At 44.7% G+C, this 21,854-nt stretch overlaps 1 protein-coding gene and 1 long non-coding RNA gene across 2 annotated transcripts in view; one reads left to right on the top strand and one right to left on the bottom strand.

The window, feature by feature from the left end:
• CIZ1 (CDKN1A interacting zinc finger protein 1) overlaps positions 1-21,854 on the top strand; it is a 31,329-nt gene that overhangs the window by 5,901 nt on the left and 3,574 nt on the right. The window contains exons 3-13 of the mRNA XM_083721765.1: positions 3,834-4,006; positions 5,564-5,708; positions 7,036-7,090; positions 8,626-8,705; positions 9,859-9,938; positions 10,919-11,101; positions 12,479-12,609; positions 13,631-13,715; positions 15,974-16,087; positions 18,162-18,371; positions 21,057-21,114. Coding sequence (XP_083577891.1) covers positions 3,834-4,006; positions 5,564-5,708; positions 7,036-7,090; positions 8,626-8,705; positions 9,859-9,938; positions 10,919-11,101; positions 12,479-12,609; positions 13,631-13,715; positions 15,974-16,087; positions 18,162-18,371; positions 21,057-21,114 — 1,314 coding nt within the window. The remainder of the gene's footprint in view (positions 1-3,833; positions 4,007-5,563; positions 5,709-7,035; positions 7,091-8,625; positions 8,706-9,858; positions 9,939-10,918; positions 11,102-12,478; positions 12,610-13,630; positions 13,716-15,973; positions 16,088-18,161; positions 18,372-21,056; positions 21,115-21,854) is intronic.
• The window catches only part of LOC310836565, a 108,988-nt gene continuing 93,629 nt past the window's right edge, over positions 6,496-21,854 (bottom strand). The window contains exon 2 of the long non-coding RNA XR_014560152.1: positions 6,496-6,701. This is a non-coding gene — a long non-coding RNA (uncharacterized lncRNA). The remainder of the gene's footprint in view (positions 6,702-21,854) is intronic.

The following is a 21,854-nucleotide window of genomic DNA, read 5'->3' as shown; positions in this document are numbered from 1 at the left end:
TTTGTGAGGCTGGAATGATCCCAGCCTTGCAAAGCAGCACAGGGCTGGCTTGGGGAGGGCACCACACTCCCCAGAAAAATGCTATACACGATGATACCCCTGGTCCCTGTTTCACACTCTTAACACAGCGATGAGGAACCTCTGGTGCACAGGCGGAATTGGCCCTCCCAGGCTGTTTGGAGCCAACCGCGTCCACCTGCCCTGCATCCACAATCACTTGAGCTCAAGTCAGGAAGTTTTTCATCTTTAAACTGTTTAACATGGTTGCACTGAGAGAGGTCTTTGTCGCATGCCATGTGCTCCAATTTAAACAATTACATAAATTAGAAACAACCATAAACACTCAGATAAATGTTTATGAATATATTTAGAAAGTTGTGTTAAAGTGTACATAGCAAAATTATTACAGATATGAAATGATGTCTAGTAACATCGCTTAGATTGGTGGCATTAAGTAAAGTGTATTTTGTATAAATAACACTTAGGGGCCAAGATGAATTTCCTTTGTAGCTGCAGCTTGAATTCTTCCTAAAGTTCTGCTGCATGGTGATAGAAGAAGGTGCCAAATTCAGTTTGTTTGTTGCTTTTTTATACCACCTTTCCTCCAAGGAGCTCAAGGTGGTGTATGTAGTTCTCATTTCATCTCACAACAATCCTGCAAGATATAGGTTAGGTTGAGAATAAGTGGCTGGCCTGAGGTCACCCTGGTCCTGGTCTGACACTCTAACCACTACATCATGCTGTCTCCTAACAAAGCTTTGAATTAGCATACACTCCCAATTCTTCTATTGCGTCTCTGGCTTGGAGGTTCAGTCACCTTGAGTCATTTGCCAGGCTTCACCCACCTGCCAGAATGTTCTGCGGAGGGTTGGCCTGTTCTCCATACAGAAGTTGTTTTAACACCTCTTGCCCAACCAGCCACCACTTTGGCTCACGTAGTTTACGTCTCCCCTCCCAAGTCTGAAGCTGCACACCTGTACATCTAAAACCATTTTTTAAATCATTTGTAACAGCTACAATCTCTCCTTACCCCACTCATATGCCCACTCAACTTTCGATTGGCAGAATTGGCACTGCTGCAGGTGCCCCATGATGCTTATTACACACTTGTAAGAACTTTGATTGTTCATTGTGGCAGCACCTATACTTTGCGGCTCCCTGCCTATTGATATCAGTCAGGCTCCTTCACTGTAGTCTTTTCCGCACCTGCTAAAAACATTATTGTTTAGACAAGCCTATCTAGATGCCTAGAAAGCGTGGTGTGAAATATAATTTGTTTGCTTATTTTACCTTTTTGTATGTTTTGATGTATTGAATTCCTCCTCCCCTCCAATTTTATGGTTTTATCTTTTCGTAAACAGCTTTAAGGTTTTTCTTTTTAAAACAAACAAACAAGCTGTGTATAAATTTTATTAAGTAATAAAATAAAATAGCATCGGCTGTTGAAGCATGTTCTAATCAGCCTTTCTCAACCTGTGGGTCCCCAGATGTTGTTGAACTACAACTCCCATCACCCCTATCTAGCAAGGCCAGAGCTCAGGGATGATGGGAGTTGTAGTCCAACAACATCTAGGGACCCACAGGTTGAGAACCTCTATAAGTGCTCCATGCAGGCATTCCCTCCAGATGTTGCTGGACTCCCAACTCCCATCATCGTTGGCCATGCTGGTTGGGTCTGCAGAGATCTGGAGTCCAATAAAGTCAGGAGGGCACAGACCTAGCTATTCTGTAGTATAGTCGTGCCTTGGATCCCGAACGCCTTGCGACTTGAAAGTTTTGGCTCCCGAATGCCACAAACCCAGAAGTGAGTGTTCCGGTTTGCAAACGTTCTTTGGGAGCCGAACGGCTTGCGATTGAGTGCAGGAAGGTCCTGCAGCCAATCAGAAGCTGTGCCTTGGTTGTCGAAGTCGAACGGATTCCGTTCGACTTCTGAGGTACAACTGTACAAGCCAAGTTCCTATTTATCGTTTTAGAAGAGATAAGAGATAATGCCCTTTGAGATTCTCTGGGGAGGTGGCTGTGTTAGCTCAGAGGTCAGTGCAGGAAAAGTGCTGCAGCACAGCTTCACTGACTGATGGGAAAGTCCATGAAAGGCTCAGAGTGTGTTCCTTTTCAGCTCCTCAGAGCCACTGACCTTCCAATCAGTTAAAAATCAATTAGGGGTGTTTGAGGAATGCTGATTATTTAGCAGCTGCCTGTGGGTAAGCTGCTAAATAGTGCCAACAGTGATAAAATGAAAGGGAAGTTGCATTTTCTGATTCATATGTATAAAAGTATGTTTTATCCTACAGAGCCGCAGTTCCTTTGGTGCGGGAGTGATGGTCGAAATATGACTAATATCCTATTTATTTTAAAATTTCATTTATTTTTGTTTTATCTTCCTCTTTCTATGTATGTGTGCGCATAAATATGCATGTTCTTATAGTCTTTTCTTTTTTAAAAACAGGAGCTCTCCTCTTTATGGAGTTGATTATTCAGGGGTTATGCAATTGATAATCACATTACCTTCTGTAATAAAGAGTTGTCTGAGCACTGACAGTCCTCTGAAATTTCCTGGTCAACTGCAAGGTTTGGGTTACATTTGAGAATACTTGATGCCCAGATACTTGGTAACTGAGAAAGATCTGAGTGAATAATTCAGCGGGTGTTTTAACCTGTGGTTTCAGCAGTGGAAACTAGTAAGCTGAGTGTCTAATTCTCCCCGCCCCCTTTCTGTAGCAGAATTGGAGGTGTGGTTTCTAGAGAGCTAACCAAGCCTCTGAGCCAGGGGTCAGCAAGCTTTTTCAGCAGGGGGCCGGTCCACTGTCCCTCAGACCTTGTGGGGGGGGCAGACTATAATTTGAAAAGAAAAGAAAAATGAACAAATTCCTATGCCCCACAAATAACCCAGAGATGCATTTTAAATAAAAGGACACATTCTTCTCATGAGGTGGCCAAAGTATTGGAGCCTCAGCTTCAGGATCTGTCCTTCCAGTGAGCACTCAGGGCTGATTTCCGGAGCCTATTTAATCATTACATCTTAAAAACCTTCAGCTGAACCGCTGTGTACTTGTATCTACATTTATCTGCATTTAAAAAATAATGAGTTGTTGACTTTTGGGGAACAAAAGTTTAGAGAACATGGGCCGTATTCGGTCTTCATCCTACTAAGAGTAGACCCACTGGAATGGATAGTAATGACTAACTGGGTCTTTTAATTTCAGTGGCTGTACTCTGCCTAGAACTTGTTTGTCTACAACCCAGTATATGCAAGGGTGTAGCAGCCCTGAACTGACCTTAGAGGATCTGAGCCATGAACTGATTTGGAGTACTTCCACAGTGATTGTGTGAGTTTTGTTTACAGTGGTACCTCTGGATGCGAACGGGATCCGTTCCGGAGCACCGTTCGCATCCTGAGTAAAACGTAAGACGTGACCGTGCATATTTGCGGGTCGCGTTTTGCCGCTTCCGCGCAGGCGCGTGACATCATTTTGAGCACATGCGCGAGTGGCGAAACACGGAAGTAACGCGCTCTATTACTTCCGGGTCGCCACGGAGCGTAACTTGAAAACGCTCAACCTGAAGCACATCTAACCCGAGGTATGACTGTATTGTGTATTACTGCTTCTGTTATGTTTGCAGTTGCATAAATCTTTTCATGTTGTAGGCCGCCTTGAGCAGAGTCTTCGCTATGGAAAGGTGGCATACAAATAAAAGCAGGAGGAGGAGGTCCTGAGCATGGGCGCAGTGACCAAACGACAAATGGCTTGTTCTCTTTTGTGTCTTCAAGTTGCCTGGTACTTAACATGGGATCTGTGCGTCACTCACCTACCGTTATTTCCTGTCCTTGGTAGGTAACTTGAGAGGCTTCAACATGGCCGCAGCCCCTGTGCTCCAGCAGTTCTTTCCACAGGCAACAAGACACTCCCTTTTGGGTCCCCCTCCTGTTGGGGTCTCCTTGAAGCCCACTCGCCTGGCTTTCCCTGGGGGCCTCCCTTTTCAGCGGCAGAATCAGACCTTTCGCAAGGTGAGCTCATTCTGGATTATTGTTGTTGTCGTTTAGTCATGTCCGACTCTTCGTGACCCTCTGGATCAGAGCACGCCAGGCACTCCTGTCTTCCACTGCCTCCTGCAGTTTGGTCAAACTCATGCTGGTAGATTCAATAACACTGTCCAACCATCTCGTCCTCTGTCGTCCCCTTCTCCTTGTGCCCTCCATCGTTCCCAACATCAGGGTCTTTTCCTGGGAGTCTTCTCTTCTCATGAGGTGGCCAAAGTCTTGGAGCCTCAGCTTCACGATCTGTCCTTCCAGTGAGCACTCAGGGCTGATTTCCTTCAGAATGGATAGGTTTGATCTTCTTGCCTGCACCAAAATGCTGATTAAAAACTCCCGAAAACATGAAGAACCTAAACAAACAAACACCCATACAGTATCCTCATAGCTAATACAGTGGTGCCCCGCAAGACGAATGCCTCGCAAGATGAAAAACCTGCTAGACGAAAGGGTTTTCCGTTTTTCAATGCGCTTCGCAAGACGAATTTCCCTATGGGCTTGCTTCGCAAGACAAAAACGTCTTTCAAGTCTTGCGATTTTTTTCGCCCCCCCCCCTTTTTCTAAGCCGCTAATAGCCTTTTAGCCACTAAGCCGCTAATAGCCGCTAAGCCGCTAATAGCCTTTTAGCCGCTAATAGCCGCTAATCCGCTAATAGCGCTAAGCCGTTCATAGGGTTGCTTCGCAAGACGAAAAAACCGCTAGACGAAGAGACTCGCGGAACGGATTATTCTCGTCTTGCGAGGCACCACTGTAATTTCAGTGTTTCCAGGAACTGTTATCTTTCAGCCTGGTTGAACAGTGTTTTTAAATTCCTCCTGATAATTGAAAATGAAGAAGGCAGAGCTACATCACCAGGGAGGGTGTTCTGTTGTGGTCAATTTTCAGTTGTGTTGATTTCCCCCATGTTCAGTTGTGGTGAATTTTGGCCTGTTTTTGAAGTCTCTCCTCCTATGCTTCTGGCTTTTATTTCTACTTCTACTCTGCAGCTTACGGATTCATGAGTGAAACTCAGTTGGTGCTGATGAAAAGGCTGTTGATTCAGCAAAGGCCTCAATTAGCACATCCTTCTCCAGACTGCCAACTCCCATCAGCTGATGATGAAACTTACAGCCCTGCAAAATATGGAGAGCCCTACTCTGGAGAAGGCTACACCAGCAATTTTAAAAACAAATTTCTCTTTGCTCACGTAGCACCCACCCACCTGAATCAGTCCCAGAGTGGGGAATCAGTGTTGAGCTGCAGCAGAAAAAGGGAATTGTAAAAAAACCACCTCTCTTTAGCAGATGCCTCCATGGGAACAAAAGCCTTTTTTGTGTGGAAAGACTGGGCTCAGTTCAGTTCCAGTCCCAAGCACAAATTCCTATGCACAGAATATGTTCAGAGGTACGGTTTTTGTACCTCATTCTGGTTGGTCATTCTCTGGGTTCTAATATGCAAACAAACAAATAAAGAAGACGTAGTTCCAGCAATCCTGGCTCTGCGAATTGTTTGCATCTCTCTTTTCTTGAACCATCGCATTCTCCACTGCAGGACTTCTCGAGGACCTCTGAGAGGAAACGGGAGGCGGATTCTGCAACTTCCTCCTCTCAGGGCCAAGGAGCGGATGAGAGCCTGCCTGCGCTGGATATGCCTATCATCAAAGAGGGGTCTGAGCAGCCGAATTCTCCACCTCCAGGTAGGAGAATACTTGAGTTTGCTTTTTCCTCTCTAGCAACACAGAATAGGGAGGTGTTTTTTAAAATAAAAATTAAAAAATGAGGAGGTGAAGATAAGTTGTGCTGAATCATACCAAATGTTTGTTTAATCTAGCATCTTGTTTATCACAGTGGCTAGCCAGAGACACTGGGAAGCCCCTAGGAGGACTTGGGAGCAAGAACCCTCTCTCAATATTGTTGCTCAGCGACTGGTATAGAGAGGCATGATTCTGGAGGCGGTGGCATCAGGACTGCCTGCCATTGATAGCCTTGTCCTGGTCTCTTAAATCCCATTTTGAAGCTGTCCAGGTTGGTGACCATTGTTGTAAACAAAAATCTGCCTCTTAGTATCCAAGAGCCCATATAGATTCCTTACATAGGTTCCCTATTGGTAGGAGAAAATAACAGAGGCCAAGCAGAGAATATTGAGAAGCAAAGCAGCTAGTAAGCCTGATCTTTATTGATCTGTTGCAACAGGGTCCTCACTCACCACACGTAGGAGGGAGGAGGAACCCAGAACAAAAGTGTGCCTGCCCTTATATAGACATTTTAAATTCCCTCCCTGGAATCCAAGACCACCCCCAGAAACATCATACATACATCACAGAAGGGGTGTAGCTCAAGACCACCCTCCCAGATACATCATACCTACATCACAGAAAGGGTGGTCTACAGCAGAAATATTCTGAGTGCTTTGTTTACCTCCTGTCTGCTAGGTTACCTGTTTAATGGTCACTTCATTGGATTGCCTGGGGAGCCTGACCAGTCTTTTGTAATGATAAATACTTAGTTCCTGAGCCAGGTCACAGGCTCACACCCTATTCATATCTTAAATGTGCCCTTAAGACAGGATTTGTGAAGGAAAAGACAATGGGGAGGCTTTTCCATTTTCCTTTGACCTTGCAGAGAAAACATTTGCTCAGTTTGGGAATCAAAATGGTTCCAGGTTGGTCTTCCTGTGCTGATCTATGTACCTGCTTGGTTGGTACACTTAGGGACATTTAACATATATCTAAGACCTCAAAATTCCTATCACACCACCACTGCATCTTCTGGTAGCAGTTCCATTATTTAGCTCACGTGCTGTGTGAATAAGGGCTTCTACTTACCTGTCCTAAATCACCCACCATTTAGTCTCATTGGATGACTCCCTGCCCAACCCCCAAAATAGTAGCTAGCAGGAAAAGCAGTTGGGGATGATGGGAGTTGTAGTTCAACAACAGCTGGGGGGACCTGAGGTTGAGAAACACCGCTTTAGATGGTACTTGGCTGCTCTGAAGCAATAACTTCCTTTTTCTGGGCCCACAGAGACTCTGTCAGAATCCTCTTCAGCTGATGAACCGGCAGCCAAGCGGCTCAGAAGGTAAGAATGGCCGTTGCCAGGATCTGCACTCAGAGCTGAATTGTAAGAACATTTTTGCCAGATTGAATCCTAAAGATCCACCTGGCGCATTGTGCCTCTCTTTGGTGGTGGGCTGGCCTCTCCAACAGGCGCAGCGCCGCTGGTGGCTCCACTGGGCCTGGCACTGCTGGTGGGAGTGGCTGTGCAGGATCACCCAGAGGCCCTGCTCCCCAGCCCCCTCCCCCTGTCTAAGGGCTTGCACCATAGCCTGCTGGACACACAAGCCCTCATAAGCTCCCCTGATCACCTCCCAATGTCCCTGCAGGTGTCTTTCCACTTGTGGCGGAAGCACTGCCTTCGCAGTGGCAGCTATGATCCATTTGTGCTTCAGCAGGGACATGGCATGATCTCTGTGGGCCACAACCATCTGGCGGAGAAGGGACTTCTCCTCTGTATGCCAGTTCAGTTTCCTGTCATCAGTGGGAGTGGCACGGTCAGAGAGGCCTTCCTCAGGGTCAGCCATGGCAGCCAGGTCTGGGTAGACAGCTCAGCCAGATAATAATAATAATCGTTTGTTTGTTTGTTTGTTTGTTTGTTTGTTTGTTTGTTTGTTTGTTTATACATACCCTGTCCATCTGGCTGGGCTTCCCCAGCCACTCTGGGCGGCTTCCAACAAAACACTAAAATACAGTAATGCATCAAACATTAAAAGCTTCCCTAAACAGGGCTGCCTTCAGATGTCTTCTAAAAGTCTGGTAGTTGTTCTTCTCTTTGACATCTGATGGGAGGGCATTCCACAGGGTGGGTGCCACTACCGAGAAGCCCTCTGCCTGGTTCCCTGTAACTTAGCTTCTCGCAGCGAGGGAACCGCCAGAAGGCCCTCGGCACTGGACCTCAGCGTCTGGGTAGAATGATGGGGGTGGAGACGCTCCTTCAGATATACTGGACTGAGGGCGTTTAGGGCTTTAAAGGTCAGCACCAACACTTTGAATTGTGCTCGGAAATGTACTGGGAGCCAGATATTCATGCATACATTCCTAATTCTATTTGTGTCCTGCTTTGCCACACACACACACACACACACAGAGAGAGAGAGAGAGAGAGAGAGAGAGAGAGAAACGTGCTCAAAGCAAGTTACAACAGAGAAAACAGGAATACATTTCAAAACCCCAAACCATGCAAAAAAAATATCATAGCAACATAATAAGACAACATAATAAGACAAAGTACTTTGAAGATAACAAAATTATATTAGCAACATCCAAACTCCAAAAGCAAAAGTAACAAGGGAGCTTTACAGTTTCACTTTGGTCCCAGAAAAGCCCCTCCTGTGATGTTGCTCACAGTCCCTCTCCTGCAGCAGTTTCTTCTAAGGCTTCCAGTGGCTGCATCCCAACCCACTCATCCTGGCAGATCTTGCTACCTAGCGTGGGATCCTCCTTGGATTCTGGGCTGTGCATACAAGGTCATGGCCATCGCAGCACAGTTTCTTGGCCTCCCACATTTAATGTACTAACAGCTTCTTTTTTAAAAAACAAAACCATTTATCCCACCAGGGAAGCTGAGGACACAATCCCAGAAGAAGCAACATGTCTTCAGCAAGTGGAGGAGTCCAACACAGAATCCCACCTGGAAGGTGAGAGCTTCACAGTTGCCTGGGATCATGCAAACTAGTCCCAAGGGTCTAGAATCAAAAAGTTGTGGGAAAATAGTCAGATGCCTTGCAATAGGTTGAAAGCAATACAAATATATTCACCCCAGCCTGTATCTGTATTTAGTTTAGAATCGTCTTTATAGGAAAAATGGATTTTAACTATTTTTACATATGGGGTTGTTTTTGTTGTCCACGCTTTTACTGTGAAACCGTTTCAATATATTTTATGGGAAGTGATTCATAAAATAATAACTGTGAAGCACAGCTTCCAAGGGCCAGGCAACTGGTGCATGGAATCTCCAGTCCTAGAACAGGGACAATTAGGCCCTGCCTGACTCCTCGAGGTCACTAGCTGTACAGAAATCTGCTCAGTTCATCTCTGTGTGTGTGTGTTGCATGTTTCCTGCTCTTCTAACTAGATTTGAGTCTGGGAAGGGCTGGACAGTAACACCCACCACCAGCAAACAGCCCCTGCCAAAGACATGCATCAGACATACAGTGGATGCTCGGGTTGCGAACGTGATCTGTGCGGAATGCACATTTGCAACCTGCAGCGGTGCGTCTACGCACGTGCGGGTTGCAATTTGGCGCTTATGCGCAAAGCGTGATTTAGCGCTTCTGCACATGTGCAACTGCCAAAACCCGGAAGTAACCTGTTGCGGTACTTCCAGGTTTTGTCGGTATGCAACCCCCAAAAAAATACAGCCTGAAGCGTCTGTAACCCCGAGGTATGACTGTACCTCCTTTCAGGTCTCTAGGAAATTGCCCTTAGTCTTAAAAGGCATACTTTTCCGGAGGGGTTTCACAAGCAGCTGCAAGGCCAGACTCTGCCCTCCAGCTGCTTCCCCTTCTTTTCTGTCCTTTCCCATGGGTGCATCCTTCTGAGGCCACATGGAGTCCAGAGTCATTCTGTGGAATGGAGAGAAAGAGAGCAGAGCTGTGCTTCTTTTTATAGCCAAAGGGAGGGAACTCTCCAGAATAAAAATTTGGTGGGTGCTGCGGGAGGTTTCTGGAAGTGCCATGCTGCCCGTGAGCATCATGTTGGGGACCTCAGGGATTGTTGGTGCTCCTGAGAGCTCCCACCTCAAGCTCCTGGGGAAATTAAATTCTCTTTCTGTCTGCCTGTCTTTCATAGAGGCAGACAATGGGAACGGGAATCTGCCTGCAGATACTTCCAAGGAAAAGAACATTTCTGGAGAGCTGAATATTTCGGAGGTGAGCAGAAAGCTTCCTTAGCTCCTGGAGAGGGAGGATGACTAGCAGCAGGTTCTTCTGCTGCTTTGTTAAAAACTGTTGGGGAAATGTGGGCGGCATCCTTTGCCAGCCTAGTTCCCTCCAGCTGGCATCATTCGCTGGCATTGATGGGAGATGCAGTCCAAATCATTTGGAGGCACCGTGGTGGGGAAAGCTGGTGTACACAGATAGCAACATGGAAAAACACACTCTGGCTCAATAACCAAAGATCCAAAGGAGCCTTTTACCCAGCATGCTCTCCTCCAAGAGGGCCATCAAGCAAACCAAATTAACCATAGTTTCTCATTCTGTCCAAACCGGGAAACCATGGGTAAAAGCTACTTTCTCACAAGAAATAAGGGAAACAGTAACTGTACATCTCAGGTTCCTAGAATGCTAGAAACTTACTCATTTAAAAGGAAAGCTGGGATAGGGGGTGGGGGGCAAATAGCATTAATAGAGAGGGAACTGCCTCCCTTGTACCACCACTGCACAGACATCTGTGTTTCATATGTGCCTGTAGTTTATATATATTTGGATGAAACTCTAGTTAATTGAAGCCTTCCTGTTCTTGCTGGGGCTTCGTGCGTGGGCAAAAGTCTTTTTCCTACCTTGGCTTTTTAAGCTGAAATATGACCATCCAAATTCCTTCTGTGTGCAACTGCAGAAATCTCTAGATGCAGCCTCTGTATTCTTCCTGTAAACACTGCCTTCTCTCCCCAAACTGTATGTATCTTCTTCTTTTTAGCCGAGTAATTGTCTTCCATAAACACGGTTTTAACAATGAGTCTGTAAGTGGCTGTGGAGGCCAGTTCTGGATCCACACGTCCTTCCACTGTGGGGAAGTGTATAGCCGCTGTCTGGATGTGGCCTGAATTATATGCTTCTTCTACTCTCCAGAGCTGAGGGATTTAATAGTTGGCTGATGGGCAACCTGAATTGAATCCTTGAATCTTCTCCAGGTGGTCAGCTCTGCAGGCTCCCTGAAAGTCACAATTCAGCAGAGCAGTGAGAACCGAGCTATCAGCACCACAGCCCTAAAGCCAGCCTTCTGGACCTCTGAGATGGGGACAGCTGGAGGCAGCCCCGAGGCTACCCTGAAATTCTACTGTTACATATGCAAGACTAACTGCTACAACCAACAGGTAACAAGACACGCTTCATCTGAGGAGTTGCAAAGTCGGGATTTTTGCAACCCTGCCGCCCTCCCTCTCCTTACCTGCATCAGTATTCATTCCTTTCCTAGACAGCTTACTGTCTGTAGAAGTGACTTGCAGTAGGTAAAAATATAGGCGGGTGTATAAGCACACAAAAAATGGACAAGAAAATCTATATCAAATACTTCACATTTTAAAAAATGCATAAGCGCTATCCATATTCACAATAACAGTATCAGTGTAAATAAAATTGAAAGTGTAGAATCCCTGCCAGCATAAAACACTCTGTTTTGTATTGCAGTCCTGAGCTGTTTAAGGCTTTATAGGTCAACACCAGCACTTTGAATTGGGCCTGGAAATTAACCAGTGCAGTTGGGCCAGGATTGGTGTAATATACTCAAGCCATCTTGCTCTGGTGAGCGACCTGGCCGCTGAATTTTGTACCAGCTGATGTTCCTGAACCGTCTTCAGAGGCAACTACATATAACACGTTGCAGTGGAGCTTGACATTCTCATCCCACTGGATGAGCCTTCTCCCAATCTGGGGCCTTTTATATGTTGCTGAACAGCAACTCACAGCATCCCTGATCACAGGCCAATGCTGTCTGGAGCCCAGCGCATCTGGAAGCCATCGCGTTGGGGGAAGGCAGCCTTACGGAGCCATTTCTGATCCTGGCCAGTATTTCTGAGCATGCCTCTCACCCCTTTCATCACTTCTGAAGTAGCCCATCTGAACTGGATAGGCTTGCCAGGTTTCAAATGATGTAGTGTGACCCATGCAACACGTTGGCGATCAATATGCACAGAACAATAATTATACATACTTTATCAACCTCCTGAGAAAAATACCAAACATTAAACAAAGCCACAAAGACTTGCGAACTACCCAGCCTAAAATGAACTTATAATGTCTGGTTTCAATAGATTTTTCAAATGCTTAACTCGGTCTTTTAGATAAGTTCATGAAGATACCAACAAAAGGTAAGTTCGGTGTTATTCACAGTACCGAGAGATGCTAGTAGAGTTGTAGATGTTAATAAAGTTGTAGATAATGAAGTTGTAGAGACAGGGTGCCGGCGTTTTGCACCTGTTTCGCCCTGGCAGTCCAAGTAATCAAAAGGCCGCTGTTTGCCCCCGACGGGGCCCTTTAACTGGGGCTTGCAGGTAGCACACCCCCAAGATAGTTTTTTGGGCTGTTTCAGTGGTCTAATCTCAAAGTCTTGATGTGCATATTGATACTCAATCTTATAGAGAATACTCTTTCTTGGCTTAAGCTTAAGAGACTGATTTGCTTAGCCTGAGACTGATTTGCTTAGGTTTCAAATGATGGCTACTCCATGTTCTCTCCATATCTCTCTCTCTCAGAATTTCCAGGCTCACATGGCAGGAGCTCAGCACCAGCAGCGACTTCGGGAGATCCAACACATGAGCAACATCTGCCTTGTCTCATTGTTGCCTGTGGTGAAGGAGCAGAAACCACTGGCTGAGAAAGATGGGTATGTTGGTTTGTTGGACTAGATAGTCCTGGGGGGGGGGGTCCTTCCAGCTCTGCTTCTATGTGCAGGCTGTAAAATTCTGTGACTGGAGAATGTGGAGCTCTCAAACCGATTGTTTACCCACCCAATCCCTTCACAGGAAGAATAAATCAGGGCTGAAGAGTCTTTTCAGTTACTCAACATGGCAGGTTCTGATGTTCTCTGCAAGCAATGGGGAACTTATTTTTCTGGCCAAGGGCAGTACCCTGGTGTGGGCTGCTTCTCTCCCTTACTGTAGCAGACACAGCTCATGAGCAGATTCCTCATCCCTGTAGTTTCTAGAGCACAAATTTGTATGTTGGGATTTGTGCATGTTCATTTTTGTTCCAAGCGGATATGAAAACACCTATTTCAGCTTTGCTCCTTAGTGGCTCCTGTTGCAAGACCATGCACCACTTGGGGCAGTGCAAAGGTGAAATGATTTGTTTTCATGTCCTCCAGGATTCATTTGATTAGCCTAGGGACTTGGTAGAAATTACCTGCATGCCTTATTGGATAGCTGAAACTTTGCAAATTTGGTGCCTCTCAGATGTCATGGACCACAGCTCCCCTCAGACCCAGCCAGCATGGCCAGGAGTTAGAGAGTGCAGTAACATGTAGAGAACCACAGATTCCCCCATTCTTTCATATGTTCTTCAGGTGTACAAGTCGCTTGTTCAGAAAATTGTCACACAAGACAACTAGTAGTGGCAGAATTGAGGAAACAGGGGTCTAAGAATGTAATATTTTCACAACTCCCCTTTGCTTCCTGAGTCTTCTGTGTTTTCGCGTGTTTCCTGTTTGAGGGTTAGAACTGTGCTCTAAACGCCCCACAGCCTGGAGAGCTGAGATTCTCAATGATGCCAGACGTGTCACCAGGCAGTGTATGAGATCCCAAATGACTGACTAGCAGAATGCCTTTTTTTTTACTATATAAAGGCAGTGGAGCAAGTGGGAGATAATGCTGTGTTGCTGTTTTAGTGGAATGTTCCTGTCCTTGCAGAGAGAGCCAGCAGCGGTGGTGTAACACCTGCCAGATACATTTTACAGGTGACCTGATCAAGCACCGTCGGACTCAGGAACACAAGGTAACTCTTTGCCCAGATTTCTCTTTCCTGTAAATAATGGATAGACAAACTAAGGCCTGGGGGCTGGATATGGCCCAATCGCCTTCTCAGTCCAGCCTGCGGACTGTCCAGGTATCAGCATGTTTTTACATGAGTAGAATGTGTGCTTTTATTTAAAATGCATCTCTGGGTTAATTGTGGGGCATAGGAATTGGTTCATTCCCCCACCCCACCCCACCCCAAAAATATATAGTCCAACCTCATGGTATGAGGGACAGTGGACTGGCCCACGGAGGAAAAAGGTTGCTGACCCCTGCTGTAAATGTTCAAGGAAGGGGTTGAATGCTGATTACCTCAGGGGAGGTGATAGGTTAATGTTTTTTATATTAGAGAATATTTTAATGGCAAATTAAGGCGCTGACACAAAAGCAAAATATGCTGTTTCCAAGAAAATCGGGCTCATGCATTTTGTTGTTGAGTCATGTCTGACTCTTCATGACCCCATGGACCAGAGCACACCAGGCACTCCTGTCTTCCACTGCCTCCTGCAGTTTGGTCAGACTCATGTTGGTTGCTTTGAGAACACTGTCCAACCATCTCGTCCTCTGTCGTCCCCTTCTCCTTGTGCCCTCAACCTTTCCCAACAGGGAGACTCCCTCCAGGGAGTCTTTTCTTTTCATGAGGTGGCCAAAGTATTAGAGCCTCAGCTTCAGGATCTGTCCTCCCAGTGAGCACTCAGGGCTGATTTCCTTAAGAACCTTAAGAATGGATAGGTTTGATCTTCTTGCAGTCCATGGGACTCTCAAGAGTCACCTCCAGCACCATAATTCAAAAGCATCAATTCTTCAGCGATCAGCCTTCTTTATGGTCCAGCTCTCACTTCCATACATCACTGCTGGGAAAACCATTGCTTTAACTATATGGACCTTTGTCAGCAAGGTGATGTCTCTGCTTTTAAGATGCTGTCTAAGTTTGTCATTGCTTTTCTCCCAAGAAGCAGGCGTCTTTTAATTTCATGACTGCTGTCACCATCTGCAGTGATCATGGAACCCAAGAAAGTAAAATCTCTCACTGCCTCCATTTCTTCCCCTTTTATTTGCCAGGAGATGATGGGACCAGTGGCCATGATCTTAGTTTTTATGATGTTGAGCTTCAGACCATATTTTGCACTCTCTTCTTTCACACTCATTAAAAGGTTCTTTAATTCCTCCATGGACAAAGACAACGGGCTCATGCATAGGGAGTTTTAACAAGTAACGGTAGTGACTGTTTAGTCAACCTGGTGCCCTCAATCTGTCTTTGACTATAGCACTGCTGATGGAGGATCTTTGCTGATATTATATAGCAGGTTCTTTCTTGGGTTAAAAAGGGAGCAAAAAACATAGTAACTCCTTCTGAAAAAGGCATATTTGCAGGTTTGTTCTTGCGGTCTCCCCCTCCCCTCAGCAGACGCGGGCAGTAATATTCAAGTTCAACCATTTCCATGTCTGCAGTATTTTTAAAATAATCGCTTTTAAAGCTCCATTTGTTTTATTAATTCCACTTACAGATTGCTTCCTATGAAGCATCTCAGAGTGATCGACAGTAATATCACCAGTGAAAACATACAGAATAAGTTCATGTATTCAGCAACGCAAATCCAATGCAAATGCTGCCCGAAATAAATCTCTAGATTGGGCTAAAAAAATAGTGATTGAAAGAGTTTTGAGTTTAGCTCCTTGCTTTCTTCCTGCTTCTCATCCATCAGCCACCAAGGCCTCTTTATCAGTGATAAAAGAAAACCTTGAATAACTCACCTTCAATAACTTTGTCAGTTGGCTAATTCCTGAATTGCTAGTTCAGTTCTGTTAATTTGGATCTGAACAGAGACTATACTATTGTGTCCCACTGCAATTGTTAATTTACTCAGCACTGCTAAGGTGTTCGAGTTATCACAAATTACTGCTGTTACGAACAGTCCTTTTGCATACATTTAAGCTGCAATAATTACAAGTTTCACAGACTGTACTGTTGGAATTCCATTGCCGTGTAACCCCAGCCTTTCCGTTTCCCCCCTTCACATCCATGTGCATGTAAAGGTGTCCTCCGTGCATCTAATGAGGTGGGCTTGAGCTGATGCTGTTATTTTTTTTAAAAAAATCTTCCTTTATATATATCCTGCACTTCCTCCCGAAGGAGCCTGGTATTTAAGGTGGCATCAAATCAAGTGTGCTTGAAGGCTTCCTGTGAGCAAATGCCACATTATTTCCTACCTGTCCCCCTTTCTTTTCTTATCCTAGCTTGCCAAACGCTCCCTCCGACCCTTTTGCATGGCGTGCAGCCGGCACTTCAAGACCCCCCGCAAGTTTGTGGAGCATATGAAGTCTCCAGAGCATAAGCAGAAGGCCAAAGAGGTAAGGGCACCTGTACTTCAGGGAGCGTGGTGGCAGTTGGGATGAGCTAGGTAGGACTTTGGCAGGTGGGCAGAGGGCCATGTGTCTGCTGCAGAGCTGTGCCTCAGAAACATCAGAGGCCCTGGCAGGTTTTAGGGGAGGATGTTAGCTCAGTGGATAAAACACCAGCTTTGGGTGCAGAAGGTTCAAGGTTCAATCCCTGCTTAGGGCTATGAAATCCTGAAAATGAGAAAACCGCTGTAAGTCAGTGTTGACTACAGTGGTACCTTGGGTTACAGACGCTTCAGGTTACAGACTCCACTAACCCAGAAATAGTACCTCTGGTTAAGAACTTTGCTTCAGGATGAGAACAGAAATTGCACAATGGCAGCAGGAGGCCCCATTAGCTAAAGTGGTACCTCAGGTTTAGAACAGTTTCAGGTTAAGAATGGACTTCCGGAACGAATTAAGTCCTTAACCTGAGGTACCACTGTACTTGAACTAGATTGACCAGTTATATTGTCTGACTCAATATAAAGCAGCTTCCTATGTTCCCAGACTTAATTGTCCATCTGCTTTAATATTATCTGCTGTGACCGGCAGCAGCTGTCTAGGGCAGTGGCTCTCAAAGGGTGTGTCGTGTGCTACAATGGTGTGGCAGAAGAAGGATGGCAAGTGTGGCAGGAAAATTCAAGGACAATCAAAGAAACATTTAAACATTTCAGTGTCGTATAGTATGAGATTTTGTATTTGCAGAATGTGGGTAAATTTATTTTCAAAACGAGAGCGACAGCATCAAGTGTGTAGGAATGATTTGTGTTCTTATGTAGCTGCCTTGCTTTATACTTTCTGGACGTCCCGTGGTCATATTATAAAGTAGTTATAAATCAAGCACTGCTAGGAGTCCCCCCCCCAAAAAAGTGTATTTCTTACCAATAAAAAATTTGGAGTGGCACAAACAAATTTTTATTCTTAAAATGTGAAACTTAAAACCATGGAGAGACTTGGTCTGAATAGAGACATTGGATTCTTATCTCATTTTTAGCCATCTCACCCCTTGCTTTTCCCTGTAAGACCATTGCAGTTGTTAACAGTCATCAACAGGTTTACCACACCTATCAGCCAATCACCCATTCCCACCACCCTTCTGAGTAATACCCTCTCACTATATATGAGGGTCTGGTGACTTCTGATTGAGTGTATCTGAGGAAGTGTGCATGCACACAAAAGCTCATACCAGTGACAAACTTAGCACTCTAAGGTGCTACTGGAAGGTTGTTTTTTTTTTAATTTTGTTTCAACCAGAGAAAACAGTTTGAGAACCACTGCTCTAGAGTCTCTGGCAGGGGAAGGTCTTTCCTGTCACTTTCTACGTGGCCTTTTTTGTAACTGGAGATTCTGGGGATTGAACCTGGGAACTTTTGGAAGAAAAGCAAGTGTCGTAGCACTGAGCTATGGACCCTCCCAGGAGAATATGCCGTCTGTGGGCTTTATGGCCTGTAGGTGCACAAGACTGCAAGGACTTGTGGGTTCTCTTGCTGGGACCCTGGCCTGTTTACTTTGATTAGATTTTTTACTTGCCCCTTTGTGGTAAGGGTCCCAGAATGGGTTAACAGCAATATAATCTTCTTTGGCCATCACTTGTGGCCGAGTAAGATTGTCTTTCATGAAAACTGCCTTAACAGTGTATCTGTAAGTGACTGTGGAGGCCAATTCTGGATCCACACATCCTTCCACGTTTCTGGGCAGGAGTAGATCACAGTGAAGGTTTGCCAAACGTGCCTTCCTCTTAGCTCGTTTCTCCATTTCGTCCTGAGTTCGAGCTTCTTTCAAAGTCCATGACACCTTTGGTAAAGGCTGTTCTCTAATTGAAGCATTCACAGGCCAGTGTTTCCCACTTGTCAGTGTTTATACTACATTTAAGCTGTTGTTACCTGTCATGGGCCAGGAGTCCGCTTCATCTGCTGAACAGCATCCTGGAAAGGGAGAAGGCAGAGTGACTCCACCTGCAGCTGATTAACCTCCAGTGACACAGAGGCCTCCTAAGAGACCTGTCCTTCCTGTCTCTCACCTTCCCTTTGTTGTGTCTGGCCAGGTGAAGTTGGGGGAGAAGGAGCAGGCTGGGCCAGAGGATTCTGAGGAGCTCATAACAGTCGATGCTGTTGGCTGCTTTGAAGATGACGAGGAAGAAGAAGAAGAGGAGGAAGAGGAGGAGGAGGAAGAAGAGGAGCAGCAGCAGCAGGGAAATGCTGGAGAAGAGGGAGCCTCTGGACAGCTGGATAAGAAAGAGTCTCTCATCAAGCAGGTATGTTTTCCAAGAAGGAGTGCAGCAGTGGCTGCATTGGATGTGCCCAACTGGCAACCGAAAAAGGCTCATTTGGTTGCTACAGTGACACTCAAAATCATGGTTTTCTGTTCCTTTAGCACAGTGTTTCTCAACCTGTAGGTCCCCAGATGTTGTTGGACTACAACTCCCATCATTCCTATCCAGCATGACAAGTGGTCAGGGATGATGGGAGTTGTAGTCCAACAACTTCTGGGGACCCACAGCAAACCATAATTCCTAGCTTGGTGTTACATTCAAACTGGGTCATTGTAGATTGCTTCCCACCAAATCAGAATATGAAATCTTGGTGTAGGAATCATGGTTTCTTTTTATTGTAATTTTTGGTATGCTTTAAACATATTTTATATAGGTATATAGTTTTAATTCTATCAATGCTTAATTGTTTTTTATTGGTTTTTCTATGTTTTTATCAAAGCTTTTTTTAAAAAAATAAATCTATAAGCCCCGTTAGGGAAAAAGGCCAGGGTATAAATAAATATATTATTATCATTATTTGGAGCACAACATACCAGCCCTGAATTTGGATGTAACACTAAACCATGCATTATAATTTGCTGCTCGTGCTATAAAAAGAGCTAAACAATAAAAGTATCACAAAAATAACAATTATTTAAAACATACGAAAAATTAAAATAACAATAAGCTAAAAACAAATTAAAACTTGGATCAACTTTCTAAACATCTGGGTTAGGCTTGTCGATAAACATTCCTTTTTTTTTTTTTTTAGCAGACATCAAAAAATATAAAGTGAAGGCACCTTCTTGATATCAATAAGCAGGGAGTTCCAAGGGGTGGGTGCAGCACACTAAAAGATTGACTTCTTACAAATGCAGAATGGGAATTACATATGTGGTAAGGTGATATCATAGGTCCTAATTGTAACTGAAAGGCCAGGGTAAACAGATTAATTTTTTCAGTGGTGACAGAAACCCATCTAGGTTGGCACCAGCTGACCCTATGAGGGAACCACATTCCACAGTCATGGTGCCACTACTGAGAACACCTTCAATCTGGGAATTGTAGCCTAGCAAAATCTCGAGAGCACTAGGTCGGCTGGCTCCTTCTGCTTCAAGACATTTAAATTCTTCTGTGGTCTCCTTGCTGGCCCTAGTAGGACCAACTTGGCCAGTTAGCCCTGGTGATCATTTGATGTCTACTTGACTGGGTCCCGTCCCCCCCAATGACCCCCGAATTTTTGAATTTTATTGATATTGATGCTGCATTTTATGTTGTTTTTTATGCTGCTTTTAAGTCACGTTTTAATCAATGTTTTATATTTGCTGTTAGCTGCCCTGAGCCCGGTTTTTAAACCGGGAAGGGTGGGGTATAAATTATTGTTGTTGTTGTTGTTGTTGTTGTTTATTATTATTATACAAGGTTTGCTCCTTTAAAGAAGCAGGCTCTCTGTCCCTCTCTCCTCCCCACTCAGCGGCTCTTCTCCCGCTTTGCTGTTTCAAAGCGAGCCACGGAGGAGGGAAGCATTCGCTCCATAACACGCACAGACATTTCCCCTTACTTTCTAGGAGGAAAAAAATGTGTGTTATGGAGCGAAAACTATGGTAGACAAGGTATCATGAAAGCAGTGCCCAGAACTGGCCCTACTAAACATATTCCAAGATAATAATGCCCACTCATATCACAAAGAACTCATAACCTACCTACTCTCAGCAGCCAGAAACATCATAGCCAGACACAGGAGAGACCTGTCAGGAGTAAGCATGGACCAATGGTACCAAATAGTATGGGAAACAGCCTTACTAGAAAAATTAACCAGTAAACTGAAACTGACACGGGGACAAATCACATGCACAGCCCAGCAAGACAACGACAAAAATCCACCAACAGCATACAAATCAATACAGCTAAACTGAACCAAAACACCCACCCCACTCACACATGAAAACAAAGACCACCACAGCCAACCACAAATGAACAGCCACACCCTAAGCCAACCCCAACCTCTCTCACCACCAAAGGAACACAAGCGAACACCAAAGAAACTGCACAAGCAACGCTGACACCAGACCCTATATATTAAGTAAAAAATACGAGAGAGAGACATTGCACATACTTTTGTAAATCAAGAATTTTTAAAATAAAAATACATTTTAAAAAAACAAACAAGTGCTGGTGTTGCTATGGTAACCCAGTGCACCTGACACCCTTATCTCATAACATCCGGACATGAGGAATGTGCTCCTTAAGGCATGGGCCCAGGCACTGTGTAGTTTAACCCATTGTTCACATTACACCAACAAGGGAGAGCGAGGCAGGCAGGCAGGCAGGTAGAAAGAAAGAAATGGAGGCTGGAATGGTTCCCCACAGTTCCAGATGGGATCCTGGTAGCCACTTTTTCAGGAGCTGCAGCTGAATGCTGCCTGTTACAGCATTCATGTAAATTCATGCATGTGTATTGGAACGTTCCTCCTGCTGCGTTGCAAAGTGTCTGGCTAGATGACTCTTGGAGAGCGGGATTTCTCCCAACTCTGGTTCTGTGATTTTGTGAAATGCTCTCGTGACCTCAACTTTAGTTTGCACAGGAGCTTCCCTTCACCGTGGAATGGATGACGCTGGCTTGGGGTCCCTTCCAACCCCACAATTCTCTTATTCCCATTTCTTGTTTCCATGCATGTTGGGCTGAAGGAAGCAGCACTGGAAGATTCTGGAGGGAGTGAGGAATACTGTCCAGATACCATCTATGGTAAGGAAACCATCACAATTGCTGCTGGCTTGGGGCTCTTTCGTTTTATTACTTCCTGGTACTACAGCCCCTCCGCACCATATCTATGCTTTCTAAACTAGTATTTTGCCATTACTTGAAATCTTGTAACTACCCTAGATTTAGAAATTCATTATAAAATAGGGACACTAAAGGCAATAGGCCCATAGATAACCTGTTTTTACTTTCAGGCCAGGCTCTTACAGTAGCTAATACTGAGGGAAGGATTTCAAAGTAAGATTCCCAATAATTTTCTTTAAAACAGCAGATATTTAAGATTTCTCTTTATTGTTATTTCTTCCACCTCCAATACTGGATATTCTTTAAACCATTATTTTAATATAGCCAATTTTGTTGCGCGATAATAACTGTTTATTCTAGGTGCTGCCATATCGCTGCTGCTTGTGTTTTTTATACAGAGTTTTGGGCAGCTACCCTAAGTGGTTTTTTGTTCCATAGGAAATGCTGTATCAATCTCTGCCATTTTGACAGTATTTCAGATGGAATACTAATGGAATGTTTAGGAGTATAAATAAATTCTGGGTAGGACAGTCGTTTTTACAATAAATACTTTCCCATACCATGAGATAGATAAGGAATTCCAAAATTGATTTCTCCCAACTCACAAAACAGCTTTTGGTGATTAGTCTTTACTATATATTCAAATTTGTAACCTATATTCCAAGATATCTAATTATGTGTTTATTTCTCCACTGTATTTT

This window comes from Podarcis gaigeae (assembly GCF_964106915.1).
Source record: "Podarcis gaigeae genome assembly, chromosome: Z".
Taxonomy (NCBI): domain Eukaryota; kingdom Metazoa; phylum Chordata; class Lepidosauria; order Squamata; family Lacertidae; genus Podarcis; species Podarcis gaigeae.
This window is presented reverse-complemented; position numbering and strand designations above follow the sequence as displayed.